Below are 21,562 nucleotides of genomic sequence, written 5' to 3'. Positions count from 1 at the left end.
GTCTTGACTTTCATGATAAGACAGGTATGAAGGTGATGAAGGGAAGAGGGGAAAATATAGTATAGTCTCCTCCTCTGTAAGAAAACAAGGAGGTGCTAGTGTTGACTGTTTGCTTTTAGTCCATCTGGTCCAGTTCCATGATGCACCCGGGACCCTCAGCCCTGGAGCAGCTGTTAATGCAGCAGAAGCAGAAACAGCAACGTGGACAAGGCACCATGAACCCGCCGCATTGAGAACGAGGTGGCAACCCTTGCAAACAAAGGCTCCATAAACCATGGCATGTTGGGTTTGCAGGACTGGCCCACACAGTCCTGTGCAGGTGGCAGCCCTCTCTTCTGTTCCTCGCTGTCAGGAGGGCGTAAGTGCTCCACCAACCCACTGAGTGTGCACAAAACGTCTGCAGTGCAAGAAAACAACATCAGGAACTCTCCCATCCCTGGGCCCTCTGAAGGGAGAGAGGAACTGCTGTTTGTCTCACTCAGTAACCCGATATCACCGCCTCTCACCTTCTCCATCGTGCATGTCCCCAGCCACATGGGAAGTAAAAGCTGAGAACGAAGGGCAGATGGGAGAAGCCAATGAGAACTTCTCAATCCTTTTCCTCTCTTTGGGGAGATAAAATAGGAATCCATTAATGATTGCTTCGCTGACTGAGAATGTAGTTGAAATTACTCCTAAACATCTTTATGACTATCTCAGTAGTAAGATCACACTGAATTCTTCCGTACGGAGACATGCTTTGTAGTCAGTGTAGAGCAACGGAAGCCCCAGCTGCTGCTCCGGTCAGAGGAGGTTGGTGGCAAGGTGGGCTTTATCTCCTGGGCTAGTGAAGGAGTTTCATGAAGGAGAATCTGGCACTTGACACCACTTCCTTTCACTCAAAGGCTTTTGGCAAGCCTGTGCGTGGGTTAGAGACTCCAGCATGAAATGCCCTCCTCTCAGTAGGTGTTTGAGCTATTATCAGTGACGTGGGGCATTGCAGCACCCTGCTGGACAAGCAAGTTAACTGCTATGGGGTTTTAAATTAATGTTTGATTCCTGTACATTTTACTGTAGCATAGTGGCTAGCCCCACAAAGGGCAGGCTAGTCTGTGCATTCACAGCCTGACTCATTTTAATAGGTAGGTAGAAAGCTTTCAATGTTTTTTTTTCTTTTCCCCATCCTCCCATTTTCGCTGGATGCTAGTAGTTTTATTGCCAATGTGCAACATCTTGCAGAAAGTAATCAGGGGTCCAGCAGGACTGGGTAAAGACGACAGTCAGCCTGGACAGTGTGGAGTGTACGAGCCCCCATAGGCACACACCAGCTCTGCAGAAACCCGTCCCCTGCCCTCCCAGCTGCAGCCCCCAGACTTTCAGTTCTAGAAAGAAATCTGAGGCACCGTGGACACACATGTGCAACCCACACGTGGAAGAAAGCATAGTGCTGTTCACATGTGACAAGGTGCAGAAGGGAAAGGAAAACGTTTTATTTGCTATTTATTAGGGGAAAGGAAGACTGGAAACTTCATTAAAGGAAAGGACAGCGTTTTTGTTAGGTTTCCCAGGGAAGTTACGGAAACAATCTCAACGTCCATTTGCTGTGTTTAGCAGTAAGGGGTTGTGTGATGGTTCAGGATCTCTGAGCTGGAAGTCAGCTGCAGAGCAAAGCACATGCAGGAGCCTAAGTGACACTGGAGTCTGGGCAGCCCCGACAGAGTATAAAAAGGGAAGATGGAGACCCAATACCCATCCGAGGGTATGAGCAGCTCCCCCACGTTCTCCACGTTAGCAACATCACTGTTCTTTGTTGCATTTTGAAGATGTATTTCCTTTAACAAGTCCAAAAAGTGAAGTTCCCACCCAGTGCTAATACGAACCAAACCCCTCTGTACCTATCCCCTGCCCTCCCCATTTGTGTATTGAGCTGTGCGCCCCGGCAGCTGCGACATTCCAGTGTTTGAACTGTCACTGACTCTTGCACCCTAAACGAGCTAACCAGGTTCACCATCTCACTCCCGGCCGTGCCAGGGTCCCAGCCGCACCGCTCCACTTGTGCATGAGAATCCGGTGTCAGGAACGTGTCTGACTCTTGGCTGGGACTCCTCCTGCCTTCCGGAGCCCAGGGGAGCGAGGGAAGGGGCCCCCAACAGAAACTGGTTTGTGTTGTAAGCTTTTTTTGTGTTTTTTGTCTGTCTGTGCAAGAACTGCAGCTGCTGAAATCAGCTTTGCCTTTAATTAAACCATGTTCTCTCCATCCAGGTCTGTGTATAGCATTTATTTCCTGTGTAACTCAGCAGGCTTTCAAAAATGCATTTCTCTGGAGAAGTCAGAAGAAGGTTTGGAGTTGATTTTTTTTTTTTCCTGAAAGAGAACTAAATAAATCACAAATTCTGGCTTGGGCTCAGTGCAGATAATTGGATTGTGGTTTTGTGCTGCCTGTGTACGATGTGTTTTCATGTACTGAATCAAAAATCTGGGCTGGGAGTAGCTTACAAAGCTGTGTCACTTGCAGGCTGGATTACCTGAACCTGGTAGAGCACAGGCAGCAGGAGCCGGAGGACACAGATCCTTCTGCTGTTGACCTGCCTGTGAATCAGGATGGCACTTGCACTTGTTGGCTGTTTACAGCCAGTTTCTAAACAGCATGCTTCCAGATGTGCCAAAGGCAGGTTAAGAAAGCTGTAGAGCGGCTCCATTTTTGAGAGGTCAGGTGTTTGTTTCATCCATGCTACTCTCCAGAATAAGTTCCTTTTAAAATTAATTATGAGATTAAAGTCAATGGGAGGGTGGGGTTGTACAGAACCTGGGCGATAGGATGAGAACCGGGGAAACCTCCCTGAAGCAGAAGGCTTGCGGTGTTGCAGAGGGCTAGCTGTGCCTAGAGCTCTCATGTTACGAGGACGGGGCAGCATAGGTATTTTTAAAATGCCAGAAGGACCAGCTGCCAGCAGCCAGGGAAGGTTAAATATGGTGAAAGCAGAGCCATGGCACCCGATGGCAGAGGGGCGACAAACCTGTTTAAATTGGATATGGAAGAAGTTATAGAAGTTACAGTTATGCGGACTTCTGTGTAGGGAGCAACTTTACTACCAGGTGACCTGTTGAGATCTGCGGCAGTGTCATCTTAAATTACTGTCTCTTGTGACTGCTGAGAAAAAGCTCTCAGAAACGACCCCTAGAGCTGAAAATGTGTATGTGTGTGGTGGCTGAAGTGGGTTGTCAGTGGAGCAGGGTGAGGCTGTGCAGTGGCTTTTGATTAAGCTCTTGCAGTGAGCAATAATGTTTTAAGGAAGTAAATTCTGTTCACGTTCAGCCTTTCCTGGTCCGTAGCTTCCCAAGGAGCAGCTCCCCAGGTCAGCGGGCCTGTAAAAGCAACTGGCACCACCCTGCCATGGGTTTTCCCAGGCACTGATGTGGCAAAGGGCTGGTTGGTGGGGCAGAGCTGGGGCTGCCGAGTCTGCTGGTGAGCACAGCCTTAGCGCTGCATGTATCCCTAGCAGGAAGGTAACTACCCGTTTCAGACAGAGCAATGCAAAAGGTAAAACAAAAATAAAGCATTTAATATGTGTAGCAATAATATTTTCAGTCCATTTTCAGATGCAGTGATTAAGGTGGAAACTTAATTGCAACAGTTGATTTCTTAATTTTCCTTGGTGTCCAAGACTCCTTTAGCTCTTTAGAAATCAGATTTCTGGGTCTTTAGTGTTACAATCTTGAACGAAAGCAGATGGGAAGATGCCTATCTTCCCGTTGCACTGGCCTTCTAACCAGTCTTCATTCACTGGAAGATAAAATTTGCACAATTTTTGTCACCCTAGGGATGTGCAGGAGCATGATAATAACATACCTTTGTGTGCTATGGACAGGCCTGAGTTCACCATTTTAGGTGTCTGCAGATAAACAGCCCCGTGAGAGCCTGATAGAGAGGTGACTATGGAGACAGGGAGGGGGTCTGAGGAGGAAAGCTGAGCAAGCTCCTAAGCTAAGAATCACTAAGGTTGGAAGAGACCTCCAATATCATCTGGTCCAACCAGCACCCTATTACCAATGTCACCCACTCAACCATGTCCCTAAGCACCACGTCCAACCTCTCCTTAAACACCCCCAGGGACCGTGACGCCACCACCTCCCTGGGCAACCTGTCCCAGTGCCCTTCTGAGAAGAAATGTCTCCTCATTTCCAACTTGAACCTCCCTGGCACAACTTGAGGCCATTCCCTCTAGTCCTATCACTAGTTACCTGTGAGAAGACCCCCAGCTCCCCACACCTTCCTTTCAGGGAGTTGTAGAGAGAAATACACTGCTGAATAACGTGGGAAGAACAGATCAATATAGAGACTTTTTTTTTTTTTAAAGATATAGCAGCCAAGTTTCTGAAAAGATAAAATTATGTTCCTGGAAATGTTGCAAGTTTTCATGTTTTACAAAGAGTGACTTTAAGAAAGGGAACAGAAGAAAGTTCTGTTGCGAAACCATGCAATTTATGTAGGCAAATAAGCCTGTAAGTGTTAAAGGCTTTGTATCACTGCCTTTCCTCACTGTCTGACTGCTTTCATATAAATTACAACCATAATAAAGGCTGTAGTGGTTTTATTTGCTGAACGTCCAATTTTTAATCTATCATCAGCAGCAGGCAGGGATGGCAAAGGCAGTAGAGGATGCTTTCTGAGGTGGTATTTCTGCTAAGAATTTGAGAATTGGGGTCTTAAAGCCAGATGTGGGCTCAGAAACTGCCTTGAATAACAGCAGAAACAAGATGAGAGTGCAGAAGTGATTAGAGACCTGGGACTGCCCCCTTCAAGACAGGAACTAAAGCATAGTTTCACCTGCTGTTCCACGTTCATCTCAAACAACAAACAAAAAGATTCTGCTACCCCAGGGTGATTAAAGCTGGGAGCTCTGAAAACTCTTGCTGTCAGGAACCCAACGAGGAAAAAACAACTTTTTAATGGGAAATAGTATAGCTCAGTGATGACTTCCCCCTCTGCACGACACTACTTCATCAGTGTTGTAACATGCAAAACTTCATCTGTACAACTGGAGGAGGAACTAGCGTACAGCTGCCTAACCCTGCTACACAAATTAGTGGTAGTGCTGCATGTAGCAAGGTACTGTAATTTTGTCGTGGTGTTTTTTTTTTTCTCTCCTCATTTAAAACCATTTCTGCTGTCATGGCTTTATTCAGAGGCTCAGGGGAGGAAGAAACAGTTGCCCTGTGCAAGCAGCTCTCTCTGTAGCTAATTTTTCACCCAAGCCGGGCTCAGCTGCAGCCTTTGCTGCAGCACAGCCAGCTTGCCCTCCCTGCGTGGCTGTTGGGCACAAGTGAGAGGATCAAAGTCAAAAATGTGGACTAGCTCTTGTTGAGATTCCTGGCCTGTATTTAAACATCAGTTCTCATGCAATCACTAAAGAAGACTGAGGCTGACTTAGGAATGCAAGCAGCCTGTTTTCTATCTGCAGGTGGCAAACTGTAATTTGCAGGAGAAGCAGCCTCCTCTCGGTGCAGGCTGCCTGAGCCAGGCTGCTGCTCCTCAGATCCCAAGTATGAAACAGTTTGCTTCAGAGAAGTGGAGATTTTGGGGCAAGAGATCAAAGTCCCTAATGAAGCTTTTAGGTTGCCCTGAGGAGCTGGCTAAAGTGCTGCTGGCACCTGTCCTCTGTGTCACCAGGTACCTGAGGGATTTGGGCCTGACTGGCAGGTGCTGGGAGCCTACAGCTTAACAGGAGCTGCTGCAGGTGCTTGGCATCTCAGAGTCAGGCCCATGCCCTCACCACAGCTGGAAGGTCCCTCCCTTCCCCTGTCACAACAGGAGCGTAGTTACCTTTGGATAAAACAAGTATCACATCTCCTGCCTGAAACTCCAGGTCTTCGGGCTGCGTGGCTTCGTAATTGTACTGTGCTACCACTTGGGTTGGTCCCATCTCCTCCGGCGTTGCCTTCTGTGGCTCCTCTGGTTCGCTGTCTGGTAAAAATCCCTCTCCCTAAGGCAGGAAATAAGCTGGTAAAGACACTTCTTGGCTTTTCTCTTTTTGTCCCAGAATAAGACAGACAAGCTCTGCTTAGGTTTCAGCCCCAGTCCCTGCCAGCAGAAGAGGCGGCTGCCACCACCAGCTGTCACTGACCTCTGTGATGTCGCACCACACCGTCAGGCAGTTGTCCTTGCTGTGGCTCCAAGCTGCCTCCAGGTTCCCCGTGCTCAGGGTCACCAGCTCCTCGCTGCCCACAGGCTTGTACCTGGGCACGCAGAGGACGTGGTAAGGGTGGGAGACACAAAAACACAGCCCCTGCAGTGGGCAGCGCCTCACCTCAGCTGCGTGTGCTCGGGCTGGAGCTCCAGTTTCTTGCAAATGAGGTTCAGGAGCTCCTTGTAGGAGAGGCCTGGCTGGACTTGCATCGCAACTGTGTATTTGTAATGCACCTTGAGAATGCAAGGTGCTGGTTTGGTTTCCTGCAGGTGGAAAATGGCGGTGTCAGAGGCTTCCCCCCCGGGGCTGTGCCTGTTTCCAGCTCAGGGGCTTGCTGTGGGCAGGAAGAGGGACTGGGACACAGAAACTGCTGTCACCTCAGTAAAGGCTGAGCTGTGTGCCATCAGCTGTCTGGGAGCCATCCCTGTTACCATTGGCAGCCTTTAATACTTCTGGGCTAGGCCACCAAAGCTATGTAGCACGTGTGGCTGGTTGGCTGCCCTGCGCTTGGCCCAGGAGAGAGCACAGTAGTGCACGAGGCATCCAGTGACCATGCGTGGCTTCCTAGGTGTCCAAATTCAAGGTGTGCCCACTCCCTTCCCCTCTGTTCTTGTTTTCAGTTGGGATTGTTGCTTCTGGAGGAGGCATCCCAGGCCCTGATATCCTGCTAGCCCCTGCGTTACGCTTTGGAGAAGCTCCTGAGTGACAAAAAGCTGAAGCACTCCCAGGGCTATGGTGCTTGCAAAGCATTCCAGCACCTCTCAACGTGCAATAGGTGCTGGTTTGTAGTGTGGACCCTGGCTCTGCCTTCCCGTGATGCCCACCACACACGTCTTACCGTTGCAGCTTCTCTCGGCTGTGTTGTAGTAACAGGAACGTAGTCTGAGGAAGAAGAAAACAGTGGCTCAGCATGTGGAACAGGGTAAGCGTTACTGCTCTGGGCATAAATATGTTCCCAGTATTTCTGTAGCCCTTCTCTTTGACACCCATCATTATCTGCAGTGACACCAACCAACTCTGGAGCCAGCTGTGGTCACTCAAATGGAAGTGGCACCAGCTGTGGTGGGATCCTTCCATGGGGTTTAGCAGTAACCACCAAGAAGAGGTTTGGGCTCTGCCTTCCCTGCCTTGATTCAGGTCTGTGCTGTCCTTGCTTTCCCCCTGTGGAGCCTGTCCTGCGTTGCTGGGGTAGGAGCTTTAGGGCTGGGATGTTACTCCTGGGTGGCCTTCTTTAAAATACAAATGCGTTTGCAAGCACAAATAATGATGTATCTTGTGCTCCGACAGCTGAATAACCTCCAATGCTGGACTTTGCGGACAAAGTGAGAGCTGGCCTGTGCTGTAACATATGCCTCTCCCAGCTGGCTCTCTCTGGTGCTGGGAATTTGCAAAGATGATGCAAATCCCAGCGCTGACAGCGACCTGGTGCTGGTGGTCATTTGTTGGGGGCTGGGGTGGGCTGCTCTGGGGTGAAAGAGAAGCCCTGTTCCCTGCAGCAAGAGCCTATGTTCGGGCTGCAGTCTTGTGTCCTGCTTGCCCTCCCTGCCTGGGGATGGGGCCCTGGAGGTAGTTAGCTGGGTTTGGAGTGGGACCCCAGTGCTGCCTGAGCTCATTTATGTGGCTGGGAGGAGGGGAATTGATTTTTGAGGTGCTGGGCATCAGTTTCACAGCATCTTCGCTGCCTGGCTGTGCTTGGGGCAGTTTGGTGTCTCTGATGCTGCCACCCCCGCCCCAGGTGCTGCAGCCCCAGCCTGGGATGTGGGTGCTGAGCAGCATCAGCCAGAAGTCCCCAGGGCACTGGCAGTGCCTCCAAAACTAGCTCAGCACTCTGATAATCCCAGGCGCCCTGCTTTAAGGAGAAGCCCGTAATGATCTTCTTGCTCTAGGACTTGCACAAGCTGGGTCACTTGCCCTGTTCCTATCCCCAGACCCTTTTTTCCATTAGCTGCTGTGCTAATTAGGAGCACAGAGGGGCTTACGCGCTCTGGTTTGCTCCATCCTCAGCACTGCAGTTGCAGCGTTGTCTCCTGCCTTAATGCTTCCCCATCCTTGGTGGCAAAGGGGGCCAGAGGATCTGGAGAACAGAAGGAGCTGGCCCCCAGCCCTGGTCTTGACAGATGGCACAGGCTGTGAGGACACAGCACCAAGGAGGCTGTCCCCAGGTTTGTCCCCAAGGTCCTCCCACCCCTTCCCCTCCCCACACTGACCTGGTGCTGGCCGACGGGCCTTTGCTGGAGCAATGGAGCTGGGAGGCTCAGGAATCTCGGGTTCAGGAGGGATTTCGTCCTGTGCCAGGTGGGAAGAGGACAGTGCTGTCACTAGGAGCCCTCCTGAGGGAGCGGGCACAGCCCCGGGGCGCTCCTGTCTTGGGGACCCCCTCCAGCCCACCTAGCCAGGGGTTTGGGGATGAGCTCTGCCATGCTGCCCATCGTTTTGGGGTGGAACCAGGCAGTTCTAGCCTCAGTGAGAGTAACCGCCTTACCTTGTAGGAGGCAGTGTGTGCACAGCATGTCCCTGGCTATTTTCCCACGGTCTCTTTGGGGTTTTGAGTTGGGCAGGGTGAATTTGGTACCCCTTGATCTCCCCAGGGTTACCAGCTACCACCTGGGGGCCATCATCACAGCATGATGTGTCTGTCTGGAGTTTTGCAGGCTTCTGAGCTTGTGTCAAGATGACCTTGAGCCAGAAGCTCCACAGTGTTACAAGAGGGAAGGAATTACAGTTTTGAGTCTTGCTAGAGTAAGTGCTGGGTGATCTGTGTCTCCCCCCAGGACACCAGCTCCTCCTGGGCTCCTTACCTGGATGTGCAGCTTGTTCTGGAGCTCCACGGGCTCGAGGTAGTTGCAGGGGACGATCCCTTTCTGCAGGGGTACAGAGACAAGGGAGGTTCGCTTGGTGGGAAGGAACCTGCTGCTGGAGGAAGCGACTGAGTTTGTCCCAGCCCTGAACATGGGAGAATCCCTGGGACTTGAAGTTTAGTTGCTGCAGGCTGGACGGGTTTCACTGAATCCTTGTGGGAGTATGTGAATGGCTTTGGATCATCTGGAGATGGTTACTTCCATCATCCAGGGAACTGAAGGTAAGAGAACATTTGCTGCGTGTGGTATCTGAGGAGACAGGCAGCTTGAGCGACCCAGCTCCGCGTTGATTCCTGTCAGCTCACGTGGCCGTGTGGGAGGAGCAGTGTGCCTCGGTCCCCTGCCTGGCAGGAATGCTGGGAGCAGGACACGAGGAGCTGGGCTTAAAGCTCCCTGAGCCTGTCAGGTCTCCCGGGGGCAGGGGTGGCCTCTGTCAGGCCCAGAGACGTCTGCCCTCAAACCTGAAGGGGGGACGCGGGGAGCTGGGTCAGAAACTCAGGGGTGACTGCAAGGCTTTGCTCTGTTAATCCCCCGCAGAGCCTCCTGGTGCCAGCCCCATCATCCACCCCCTCGTGCCCAGCCTGCCCCTGGTACCTTCCCGTTGAACATCACTGTGGCCCAGTTGTCCTTCTCTTTCTTCAGGACAAAGACGATGTTTCCTGGCAGGACCTGCAGCTCCTCAGTGGTCTCGGGGATGAACTCGTACAGGACACGGTGCGGCTGCCCTTCGAGGGCCCTAGGTTTGGAAGCTGTGTCAGAAGGGGCAGTGGTACCGCCGTTTTACTTCATAGGGGACCTAAACTCTGCTTTCTTGTTTCTCTGGTCCGTTCTCCTTCCCCCCCGTTAGTTCTGGGTGCTGGCTGGGCACTCAGCTGTGGTGACGCGGGACGGGAGCGGACCTGGCTGCGCGTGTTAGCAACGCTGCTAACGTTTCCTCACCTTTCCTCCAACTTACTTGAGGATTTCTGGTGTCTTGGGCCTGGGTGGAGGACCAGAGGCCTGTGAACAAAAAGAAAGTTGTCTGTAATCTGGCAGATTCTGGTTAGTCTGCAGAAATGGCCTGCAGTCTCCTCCTATTCCTGTTATCATGCCTACGTGGGTCCTTCCTCCCCACACTCATGTTGGGTTGGTCGGTTTGCTCCTTCAGAGAAGCAGTTTCCAAATCTTCCCCCTCGTGATTTCCAGAGGTGTCATCCTGGTTTTTTGTGATCTTAGCTTCACGTACTCACAGCGGGTTGGGATCGTGAGTTAGAGATCAGCTGGCTCAAACAGTGAGTTGTGCTGCTGCGTATCATCCCGTGACTATAAAACACCCAGCTGCTGTCGCAGTGCTTTACAGTCCCTCCTGCCTATGTAACATAAGGTCTCTGGTGGATGTTATGAACTCTCTGACGAAGCTACTTTTGTACTGAAATAGTACGGAAGGTCTGGCTCCTGGAGCAAGGACCTCTGTTGCATTGAAAACAGTGTATTTTGTCTCACATAACAGCACTGTAGGTCTGCAGTGGTTGTGCTTCCCCGTATCCTCTCAAAAGACCCTTGGAAACACTCTCTGGTGACTTAAAAAATGGAAAATTGTTGTTACTTCATCAGGAAAGCATCAAGGCAGATGTGCAGAGCTGACAGACCCAGAAAGGAAGACAAGGAACAAAACCAGAACTGCTCTTGCTCCTCTGGTGTTTTGAGCTTAGACAGAGCAACCCTGAGGAGGCTTGCGGGGCAGGTTTGTGACCTCCCTGTGGTCCCTGCTGAAATCAGTCATCCCATGGTGGGGGCAGAGGACGTGTGACCAGGCCACTACTTCTCCATTCAGGGAGCCAGCGTAACCACAGACGTGGGTGGGTTTGGGCTGCACCTTCTGATGAAGAAGAGAGCAGCTGAGACGTGGGGGCGGCTTCCACCTCATCCTCCCCCAGCAGTAGCAGGAAGTTCATGGTGGTCTTTGCTCGCTGGAGCCCTGGGCGAGGTGTGGGATGGCCATTGCCATCCTCGTGTATGCTCAAAGCTACCCACACCACACGGGCTGCGGTGCTGAGGGCACTGTGAGTGGGTGGCTGGAGCCTTACCTGCGGTTGAAGTGGAGCAAATCCGGAAAAATCGTCCTTGTCCACCACGGATGCCACCACCTACAGCCAAAGGAAGACACGCAGTGACTTGGTGCCTGTAGCTGCTCTTAGACCTCCCATCTCCGATACCCACCCTCCTCTGCTGTTGTCCAAGCCAAATTCTCTGGGTGTGGATGCTCCAGGTTTGCTTTCTGCAGCAGCGCTGGCGCCAGGACCTGAGCTGTTCTGCCTTGCCAGGACCTGAGCCCAAGGGTGCATCCCACTGCTTGGATTCTGCTCATTAGTGCAAGAGAAGTCCTGTTGGATTGTCTGAACTGAAAAAACTGCTTCAGTGTGAGCAGGGGAAGAACTGGAGGTCACTTGTGGGTGTCAGAGTTTAAATAGCTTCATTTCCACCCCCCCACACCCCGGTACCCCAAACAAAATTTTGGCCCAGGTTGAAGCTCCAGTGGGAGCTTCCCATCTCACTGCTGAGTGACTGTCCCTCATCTCTCACTAAGGAAACTGAAAATAGGCCGTGCTGAGCTGCACAGATAAAAGTGTATTTCTGCAGGGCTTAACTCTTCTGTTCCCGCAGAGTGCTGGTGCCTGCAGGCGTCCATCCCCAGGGTGCAGACTGGCTCCCTGGCCCAGTGCCTCGCCAGGCGGCAGCTCAGCGCCTGGTGGCTCTGAGGCAGCGGGCGCTCAGCAGATCTCTTCAGCCCACAGCCTTGGCTTGAATAAAGAAGATGCTTCTTTCTTACCATGGCTTTTCCCAGGTAGTCCTTCTTCTCCAGCTGAGCCACTTGCTTTTCATTTGGTCGAAACAGCTTCCCCGGGGGAATTGCCACCAGCTCATAGAGCTTCTGTTTCTGTAGCGTAGAGAAGTCGCAGTGCTCTTCAGAGGTGCGATCAGGGACTGTCACGTTGCCACTTTCCTTCCTTCTATCTCTGTGGCGAAGGTCTCCCTCCGTAAAGTCAAACCATCACCTTGCCAATCTCACCCAAGCCCTTCCAGGATCTCTTCAGCCCCATCTTACCATCACAGTGCCTGAAAGCTCTTCCCACCATTCCCCCTCCTTGCGACACCCATGTCTGGTGTAGCCATCCACAGTTTTCTCCTGCACAGCTAAAGCTGTAGCTAAAAGGCGTTCTCTCTGCTCCTTGGACTTTCTCTCCCCTTCCTGTTTGACCACCACGAGCAAGCACCATGCTGTAAGGCCTGCTCCTCCTTACCAGGATAGCTTCCATCGCCCTGTCAATCTTGTTGTGCTGGGGCTCGCTCTTCATGCACGCTGCCAGCGTCAGGTGCTCCTCAGCTTTCTTCCAGTCCTCCATCGTGGCATACACCAGTGCGATGTTGTAAAGTATCTGCCACAGGGATGGGAGCAAGAAGTCAGCTCTTAGAGGCACTGGACCCTTGCTGTTGGGATTTTCTGCCACCCTAATAAAATCCCTAGGTAGCACCTAGGTTCCCCATCCCTGCGCCAGCGTGCTTGTTTTTCGGCAAGGCAGTGTGTTTTTCCCCTGATTTTTATTTTTTTATTTTTTTGCCAGTGAACAGGCTAAATATACCGGTCAGGCTTTCTCACCTCACAAGCAAAGAGCCTGTACCGCAGCCCCAGGATCTTGTAGTCGATGAGCTGGTTGCCTCGCAGCTGGGCCAGCGCCTCCTTAAAATCCTTGACGGCCATTTCGTGGCTGTGGAGTAGAGGACAAGGTAATGCCAGAGGGCTTCCCCACCTTGTACACCACCTGGGCCCTCATGAGTCTTTAATTAAACTTGACCGAGTTTGGTTGGGTCTCTCCCATGGCCTCGTGGTGTCTTCAGATACCCCAAGGTGAAGTTCCCTGCCTCCTGGAGCTGTTTCACCTCGAGGAGCTGTGGTTTAGCCCCTGCTCCACCAACCTGCCTACAGCTGCTTTCAGCCAAAGGCTGGCGTCACTGCAGGGGGCAAAACCAAAGCATTAAAAACATCCACTTACTTCTGCCTCCTGTAAAAGACGGTTCCTCGCTGGAAATAGGCCACAGCCAGGTGCTTGTCACAGCTGATGCTCTGGGTGAATGCCTGCAAAACGAGGGGTAAGAAGGGAAGGTCTTTAAGGAAAACTGAAGCTGTAGAGTGGCTCTGCCTGTCCTGTCTGCTTTAGTCGACTGGCCTAAGCTGGGCTCTGTGGGCAAAGCCTCCCTGCAGCACCGGGGGGTAGAGCCTGCACCAGGCTCCTTGTTCTTGGAGCTGGAAGCATCTGGCACCAGGCACTCGGGTCTGCGGTTGCCTCCGGGAGGGAGAGCACTGTCAGAAAGCTCCGTGCCTCAGCTGCTGCCTCCATCCATGACTCACTGAGTAAACCAGCTCAGTGAGAACAGAGAACAGCCTGGGGCTGTCACAGCTCCATCCCAGCCCTCCCACCGCAGCGCTCACCTCCTCTGCCTCAGCCAGCTTCCCCAGGACGAGGTGGATGCAGCCGATGTTGTAGCAGATTTTGGCTGGGGGGCTCTGGACGGCTGTGAAGGCATCCAGGGCTGCCCTCCACTCCTTCCCGTCTGCGGCGCACACCCCCTCTTGCCACAGCCGGATCGTCTCGACCAGAGACATGGTGCGGTGGGAGCAGGATGCGGGGTACCCGGCCACGCTGGGGGACTCGCCCTGCAGTGCCCGTCTTCCTCGCTCGGCCTCTCCCTGCTCCCTTTTAGCTGTGCTTCTGCCTTTCCGCAGCCCGTGTCGCAAACCTGCCAGGAAGTGGCCTCACTGGTATCAGTGCAACACGGCCCGAGATGGGGAAGTGGAAGAGAGGCTGCCCCCGCCGCAGCGGGTTTCCACGCAGAGCTCAGCATGCGTCGTGCTGAGCCCTCCGGGGGCTCCACCTCGGGGGCTGCATCAAAAGCCCTGCTTGGTGGCAGCTGCGTGCCCCGTCAGGTTGGGCTCACAAAGCTGCGGGGTGAGCACTACAGCCCAAAGTGGGCTTTGGGGGCTGCGACGGGGCCAGCTGCGCCCTAGTAGCGCTGTTACCTTGTGGTCACCCCAGTGACACTTCTCTCTGGGCGTTCCGTGGGCTGTGGAGCACAGCCTGGCCCCGGAGTGTTGCTGGATGGAGAGGGGACACTCAGCACGTGACAGTCCCAGGGTGAGTGCAGGGCTCTGACCTCCTGGCCCAGAAGCCTGGGGTTGAGTGCTGTCATGCAGCTCCTAATCCTGGTGCTTTGCCTCTGCCTCATCTTGTGGTGATGTGACGCGCATTTCATAAGAAAATGAAACACGTCAGCAAGACTTTGCCCTCATGTGTTTACTCAGACTTCCCCAACAAACTAGATAATGCCGACAACAGGAGGGAGATTGCGGAGGAGGCTTTTGCTCAACTTCTGCTCAGGGCTAGAAAGAACCCGAGCTGCTGAACAATGAGGCCTGGCTTTTAAGTGTGTGACAGAGCACATCCCTGAACCTTGGTTCTCCAGTTGCAAGCTGAGTGTCTCCTCAGCATCCCACCACACCCAGCCAGCTCCCGTGGGCTTCTTAAAGCAACTGTGGGCAGCACAGAGCAGGCTCCATGACCTCCAAAAAAGCAGAGGGAAATGCAACCAGCCAATGCGGTGGGAGAGGGAGGGGAGTACCTGGTTTGGGAGCGTCAAAACGCTCCCAGAAGCCTTTTGTCCTTCCCGTGAGGAAGGCCTGCTCAGAAGCCGAGTACGTCTCATTTTGAGGAGCTATTTCAATGCTCAGGGGAAGCAAACCCACCCTCTCTTCTCCCCTCCAGGGTTTAGATAGCGGGAAGAGGATGCACTCTGTAGTTGAAGGTTTTGCATTCAATTACAGCACCCACCACTCTGGAGATCTGACTCTTTTCCTAGCCCAAACAAACACTTCTCTCACAATCCATTTTCCCTACTCTCGGCTCCATTTCCCCATACAATATTGTCCTCCTGCCATTGAGCTCCATGGGGCAGAGGCTGGCCCCAGCTAGGAGCAGACTTCCACGGTTTTGTTAAACCACTGTTGGCTCCTGCAAGGCTCTGACTCTCTCTCCCATCTCCTGTGGCTGGGAGATGCCATCTAGCAGGAAATGGTTCACCTTCTGGAGGAATAATTTTCTGCTGGTTTAGTTATCTGCCTCAGCGCACTGGCAGGTCAGGCTGATCCCAGAACCAGTGCAAGGGGGCTGGAGGAGGATGCAAGATCACCCAGGTGGCAAGTGCCATTTTCCCTCCTGTTTCACAGAAAGATGGGATCTGAAAGATGCAAGCACAGCAAATGCACGTAGCAGCTACTCCTCTTCTTGATTTTTTTTAGCATAACATACAAAGTCCGATGTCAAAACTGTGGTAAACACAACCTTTCTAGTAACAAAGTGTGTCTCTTGTTCCCCTTTCTTTTACCAACTCGATGTAGAAGAAGAAACTCATTTCTTGTCCAAGAGGAAGTGAATAACAGGGATGGTAACATATCAAAGCCCGGACTCAGCAGGGCTGCACCTCTCAGCAGCACAGGGGCAGCGGTTTCCCTCCTAACGTGCTCGGCTGTTGCAAAAGCAGGAAGGTGCTGTTACCACACGCTTCGGCCAAAGCTAAAAGCAGTAGTGAGACGCTCACAAAGAAGGCTCGGGAGCACAAAGCTTTCCTAGAGGAGCTCTCCAAATGCCATTCCCCTTGGAGTGGGACCCATTTGTATGTAGAGTATTTTTCAGTGAAGGTTTCCTTCTTGATGTAGGGATTCTTCTTCCCCGCCTTTCAGTTTTCCTCTTTTTCCATGGGTCCCCAGTGCCGCTGTGCAATGTACAACTTGCTGTCTCCTTCTCCTGACCCATGTGCCTCCATCTCCAGGTGTATATGGGCATAAATGGGTTTCTTCAAGCTGAGAGGTCCTCACTGCTGGCCTGGAAGATGCTTTCCTCCCCGCCAGGAGCCTGCCCATGCATCATGCTGCAGTTCTTCTCCAAACAGCTGTGGCCAAGGCAGCCCAGAGTCATCCGGGTAGGGTCCAGCTTCCAACGTTGCTTCATGAACCAACAAAGCTGATGGAGCATCTCCAGTAGTGTGGAGTCCAAGCTTGCACTTCAGGCTCCACTTTGTCAGCAGGCAGTGGCAGTGCGTGCCCGAGGATCTGGGCTCTCACCTGGAAGCAGCCACACCAGACGGGAGCAAAGGGAGTGCTCCTTGGTAAGCGGTCTTCTCCCGTTTCAGTTACTAGCAGTTAACAGAAGAGGCTTTCCTGCAAATCTTGCACTCCTACCTCCACGGCAGTGCTTGTCAAGTCATCCTCTTAGCACGTCCCTGAAAATATAGGTGGAATAAGCACGCATATTATTAAAAATACTTCTAAATACTTCACCGGATACTTTGATGGGGAACCCAGGAAACGTTAAGATCACTCTTCTTGTTGCCTTTGTTTATCTAATGCCACCTAGAGGTAGCTGGCCTGCTTTGACACTGGTTGTTTTTGAAAGTAGTTTTTCCTCTCCTCTCCTCCCCGAATTTGGAGTAATTTGCAGAGAAACCAGTCTCCAGAGCTGAGTGACAGAGGGGTACCCACGCTGGCTCTTCTGCGAAAGAAGTGGAGGAGGAGGTGGGAGAGGAGGAAAACGTCTGAAGCTGCCTTCTTACCAACTCCTATGCAAACGTGGTGCATCAGGACACTGGTTTGAGTATTCCGAAGGTACTAGCTCTGGCTTTCCAAAGCGATGACTTGAGTAACAAACATAAGTTGTCCTTCAGACATCAGAGTGCTCACCGATAGCTTTCTCCGTATGCTTTGGGAGTTCAAAGTGAATACATATATAATTAGCAATGACACACACACTCATTCTGCCCACTGGACAAGCCCAGGACTTTATCTTTGCTTAATTTATCAAAACTAACAATTAAAAGTTTAATCTCTCAGAGCTGGGGTCAGCAGAAAGATAAACAGAAGCCCAGCCATGATATCAGGAGTTTCACTCACACAACCCTGCTAAGCCATCAGTTTTCCTTCTCTTGAGAAAGCACCTACCACCAATGGCTGTGACGGTCTCACTCCCTTGGTAAGATTTTAATGTAGGCAGCGACATCTCTGCTAGTCCTGGTTTGGAACATTTCGGGGTGTTTAAGTATCTTCAAATAGCTTAAGATATTTTTTAGTGGGATGAAGCTGCGCACATGTACTGACGTTAGTTAAAGGGACAAGTAACTACTACAAAGCAAGCTTAGCCAGAAAAATAAGGGAGGGCTTACTTTTTAACTTTTGTCAGTCCTTGAGTAGCCAGCCACCTGCTGAATTAAAAATTACATTAGTTGAACAGTTAACTTCAAGGTATTTCAGACTCCAAGTAAATATTCAGTGACAATTTATTTGTCTGGTCTTTATTGTTATTACAAAAAACCAAAAAAGCAGATATCAAAAAACAGCAAAGGTTTCACAAATTCCCCAACAGTTTTACACAACTGAATTGCTGTAAAATGGTGAACATAAAACGCGTTTACATCAGTCCTGGCCCTAACCTTCAGTGGTGATCTGTGGTCTGGGATGCCCTGGGCTTTCTTAATTCTTTTTAAAATACTCTTCTTTATTTTAGAACTTAATTTGCCCACTAGCTAACGCACTGTGGTACAACAGGAATGTTAACTGTCTGGTACCCTTAAAACTGTATCTAGTAAACAAAATATGGGAGCTTTGCAAGGTTGGTGTGGATACCAGTATTTATTTCTCAGATTACCAGAGGGAGCCACCATGTTGTGCTGGAGAGAATCAAATCACATTCAAGTTGCTGAAAGGTGATTTACTGTTTGAAAGCTCCTTTGTCTTCTCCTGTTTAGGATCCTTACTCCCCAAAATAGAGTTCACTGGACTGCACTCCAGTGTAAATGGACCATCAACCCTTTAAATTCTACCATCCAAACTGCAGGACAGGCAACTTTATCCTGTGCGACTTTCCCCCTGGACTTCAGAACTGGCCATGAGATGTGAGGTTAAAGAAAATACTCAGCTTTCTGGAATGATGATTGGTCGGAAGGGGGCCATTGTATTCTGCCCTGTTCGCTGCTGTAGGTTCAGAGGCTGACCAAAGGAAACGTGGTCCAGTTACCTACACGAATAGCTGCCCCACTTCTCAAATATTTATCTTACGTCAAGCCACTGCTTGGCTAGCAAAAAAAGAATTAAGACATTGCCCTACGTCCCTCAGCTTTTGTTTGGAAAGTCAGGTCCAAATCTGTCACAATTATACACAAACGCAAATCATCCTAAACACGAAGTTTTATATGTAGCTCTATACATGTCACTGAAATGCTTGAGTACCAAATATTCCTGTTAGAAATAAAATTGCACCTTCATAATTTTCCAGAGTTTAACAAGAAGAGATCACGATATGCATTACTTGTCAGGTATGAAAGAAGCAGTGAGAAGACAAGCTGAGAGACAGACACTGCCCACAGGGCAGCAATGGCATTGAGTTGGTTGGGTTTTGCACCAGCATCTCCCCCGCCGTGGATGGCGGACAGCTGCTCCCTGCTGGAGTCAAACCGTTTTCCTGGCAGTCAAAACGCGGACAATGGACCCCACTCCTCCCGCAGCCAGGGCCTGAGAAGAGAAAAGAGGCAGTTCCAGGTCAAGGTGGCTACAGAATGAAACTACTGCTGCCAGGAAAGACTTCCCGACTGTATTTCAAAGGAGCATCTCCCAGCACTTTACATCAAGAGCAAAACACTAGCACCCAGCGTAGCAGGGAAGCATAACCACATTCGTTTTAAAGACAGTTATTTAATAAACTTTTATCTCCCTGCATACCTAAATTGCAAATTTTGCTTCCCTCTAGGAAGGAAATTCTACTTCCATCTGCCTGAATCACTAGGTTGAACTATTTTGTTTGCGTCAGTCTAACAAAAATCAAATTTTAACATAGAATCTTTACCCAAGGAATCAGAAGAATGACAAACGACACAGCTCTGAGCCACATTTCGCTGTGCAAAATGTGGCATTTCAGTTTCACCAGGCAGAAAGGAGGTTCTTGCCAGGCTCAGGGAGCGTGCCCAGGACCCAAGAAGCTGCTAGCAAGAAGGACCTGGGTGGGAGCATACCCTAGACACGCACCTTCTCATGCCACTGCAGCAGCACAGCACTGCTGTTGTCAGAGGGGCTCTCAAAGCCTTTGTAGATGTATTTCATCAGCAGATCGACACCGTTCTTATCCAGCGACTGCACTGCCTTCTCGATATCGTTGGCTTTGAAAGAGATGAGAACCTTCAGGACAATGCTTTCTGCACGATCCTGTCAACAAGTAGGAAAGGCAGAGATATATTTATTCGCACATAAGGTACATCCGAGCACCAGTCACCTCCTGAACAAGTGGAACTAGAATTCTTCTCTTTAGCAACTTTAAAATACGTTTGAATAAAGCAGCTTGTACAAAAGACTGTGATACTAACGTGTAACAGATACAGCCTCCCAGTGCTGAAGAGCGCAACAGAGCACGAGTTTGTTCTGCTTTACATTTTTCTGCCTCTGTGCTCGTTTGCAATTTTCCACCTACTAAGTGAGACTGGGACTAAATATTAAATATTTGTATTGAAATTCAAGGTCTGGCATGTTCAAAAAAAAATTATAAGGATTAAGTACTTGACTGGCCTCCCCTGTTACCAGAGCCTTTTCCACACCTTTGTACTGTTTAATGAGATGCAATTATCATATTCCATGGAACTGGTATTGGCCAACCTGGAAGTGGTGACTGCTGGAAGCCACACGAAAAAACTTTCAAAACAGCCTGTCAAAACTTCTGTCCCAGGCATGCAGGATGCAACCTGGCAGCACTAACAATATTCTGCATCAATAACCATTTGCAAGTTGGTCTGGATATCATTTCAGGCCCAGGAATTTGTGTAGCATGATTACAGCTGCATCTAATCAGCATAAATCAGTTCTTCCTGCCCATCCATCACTAACTGAGGGAGGATGAAAGAAAAATGGTCTCAATTTTGTTAGACTTTTAAGTAATTCAATTATATGAATTCTTCCAGCAGCTTCCTCCTGCAGAAATTACTGATGTCAGTTTTCTTGTTTATGTCCTACAGCTACTTAGAAAGACTTCTCACAGCAAGAACTATGAGCAAAACTTAAATTCCACAAGCACAACTAAAAATGAAACCAAACATGAAAATTCAGTTGCTCTGCCCTCTCCACTTCCACTGCCTTCACACTGTATTCTTAAATACATGAACACACATCTAATGGAAACAAGTCCTTCATGTGAAAACAAAGCCGGTCACTCTCTTAGGCAACAGGATCTGTAAGAAACACCAGCTGGTTCTCTGTGGAAGCCCTCAGGAAAGGGTATGGAGCTCGGTGAAAAACCTCCTGTGCTAGAGAAGCCCAGCACCGTGGCTGTAAGGCTCCCCTCAAACCAGGACGACAGTCCTCCACAGGTGCTCCACATCTGGGCAGTTCCTCATCTTATCTGTCTGTTGCTCTCGCCGCTGCAATCCTGAGCCACTCGAGGTTTATTCTGGGGAGATTCAGAAGTACATGCAGGCAGCATGCTCCTATATTCTGTCTCAGGGGGCGTGCTTGCAATTTCTGAGGTTTTAATGGCTTAATTGTGATTGGATGCAATAACCATCAGTTCTTCCTTTTATGTAGGTGCGCGGTCTGGCTGTGCTAGCAGCGTCATTAGTCAGAGGCTGTGGTTCCTTGGTGGCTCGGTACCGGCTATGGCTACGTGCTGCCAGGTGAACTTGCCCTTCTGAGCTTGATCCTGGCCAGACACGGGCACAAGATGAAGTGCTGAGCCAGCCAGGGCACAGCACATGCGGTACATACGGGCTGAAGGACCCAGTAAACCCGACCTAGCACTGAGTTAGAGGCACACAGACAGATGGCATCCGAGCTTTCTGAGTAAAACAGCGGAGGTCAAAGGTGTTTGGACACCGGGGAATACCCCAACGCTGGGTCTCCTGGCTGCCCCCCCCACCCCCCGGCTGCTGGGGGCTGGCCCTACAGCAGCAGGGAGGCACTGGTAAGGAGCAACCCCGCGAGCCCGCTACCTCACCTTCACCGCCTGGTTCTTCGTGTTGATCGGGGGGTTCTTCAGAGCCGCCTGCAGCGCGGCCAGCATGTTCCCTGTGCCGGGCGGATAAGGACGGGCAAACGGCGGAACCACACCGGCCCTTCCGCACGGCCCGGCCCTTCCCCTCCCTCGGCCTGGGCCCGGTCCGAGCCCGGTCCCTCCCTCCCCGCCCCCGGCCCTGGTCCTCTACCCTCCCCCCCCCCGTCCCGGTGCCGCTCCCGTCCCGCCCCGCCGCGGAAGGATATTGCCTGAGGCACGAGTCCACTTCCCCCTCGTCGGGCCCCGCCTGCCCGTCTCCTCCTTCCTCCTCGTCCACGAACTTGTTCTCGTCGTACTCGTCCACGTCCACCCGCCGGAAGCGGGCCGACGACACCGTGTGCTTCGCCATGGCCGCGCCGCTCCCCGCGCCCCGCGCCTCGCTCCCCGCCGCCGCCGCCGCCGCCACAGCCCGGCCCGGCCCCGCCCG

At 51.3% G+C, this 21,562-nt stretch overlaps 3 protein-coding genes across 10 annotated transcripts in view; 1 reads left to right on the top strand and 2 right to left on the bottom strand.

Moving 5' to 3' along the window:
* Positions 1–2,236, top strand: part of SMG7 (SMG7 nonsense mediated mRNA decay factor) — a 51,380-nt gene extending 49,144 nt beyond the window's left edge. For all 7 annotated transcript variants that reach the window (XM_080602374.1, XM_080602376.1, XM_080602373.1 and 4 more), the window contains one exon: positions 120–2,236. In XM_080602374.1, coding sequence (XP_080458500.1) covers positions 120–233 — 114 coding nt within the window. In that variant the 3' untranslated portion in view covers positions 234–2,236. The remainder of the gene's footprint in view (positions 1–119) is intronic.
* Positions 2,237–3,521: 1,285 nt separating this feature from the next.
* On the bottom strand, positions 3,522–16,872 carry NCF2 (neutrophil cytosolic factor 2). Of its 2 annotated transcripts, XM_080602380.1 has the most exons (16): positions 14,082–16,872; positions 13,494–13,801; positions 13,057–13,139; positions 12,663–12,771; positions 12,307–12,441; positions 11,835–11,942; positions 11,092–11,151; positions 9,981–10,024; positions 9,620–9,761; positions 8,966–9,028; positions 8,375–8,453; positions 7,006–7,049; positions 6,288–6,430; positions 6,105–6,216; positions 5,804–5,963; positions 3,522–3,763 (listed from the first exon to the last, which is right to left on the bottom strand). In XM_080602380.1, the coding sequence occupies exons 2-16, from the start codon at positions 13,665–13,667 to the stop codon at positions 3,666–3,668; spliced, it is 1,554 nt and encodes a 517-aa protein (XP_080458506.1). In that variant the 5' UTR covers positions 13,668–13,801; positions 14,082–16,872; the 3' UTR covers positions 3,522–3,665. The 2 variants fall into 2 exon arrangements, with proteins under 2 accessions (XP_080458506.1, XP_080458505.1); XM_080602379.1 differs by having other exon boundaries at positions 13,494–16,872.
* A 496-nt stretch (positions 16,873–17,368) lies between these two features.
* ARPC5 (actin related protein 2/3 complex subunit 5) lies at positions 17,369–21,562 on the bottom strand. The gene is made up of 4 exons (XM_080602385.1): positions 21,342–21,562; positions 21,079–21,151; positions 19,128–19,304; positions 17,369–18,617 (listed from the first exon to the last, which is right to left on the bottom strand). Exons 1-4 carry the CDS (start codon positions 21,482–21,484, stop codon positions 18,555–18,557), a joined length of 456 nt encoding a protein of 151 aa, XP_080458511.1. The 5' UTR covers positions 21,485–21,562; the 3' UTR covers positions 17,369–18,554.

This window comes from Anser brachyrhynchus (assembly GCF_964034855.1).
Source record: "Anser brachyrhynchus genome assembly, chromosome: 8".
Lineage (NCBI taxonomy): Eukaryota > Metazoa > Chordata > Aves > Anseriformes > Anatidae > Anser > Anser brachyrhynchus.
Note: the sequence above shows the minus strand (reverse complement) of the source record. Positions and strands in the feature narration are given on the sequence as shown.

Coding starts and splice junctions, on each gene's coding strand:
- NCF2 (XM_080602379.1), bottom strand. CDS start 13,667: ATGTCTCTGGTCGAGACGATCCGGCTGTGGCAAGAGGGGGTGTGCGCC. Junction 13,140..13,493: donor AGCTGGCTGAGGCAGAGGAG/GTGAGCGCTGCG, acceptor CTCGTTTTGCAG/GCATTCACCCAGAGCATCAG. Junction 11,152..11,834: donor ACTACCTGGGAAAAGCCATG/GTAAGAAAGAAG, acceptor CTTTGGCTGTAG/GTGGTGGCATCCGTGGTGGA.
- ARPC5 (XM_080602385.1), bottom strand. CDS start 21,484: ATGGCGAAGCACACGGTGTCGTCGGCCCGCTTCCGGCGGGTGGACGTG. Junction 21,152..21,341: donor GTGGACTCGTGCCTCAGGCA/ATATCCTTCCGC, acceptor TCCGCCCGGCAC/AGGGAACATGCTGGCCGCGC. Junction 18,618..19,127: donor TGCTGCAGTGGCATGAGAAG/GTGCGTGTCTAG, acceptor TTCTCTTCTCAG/GCCCTGGCTGCGGGAGGAGT.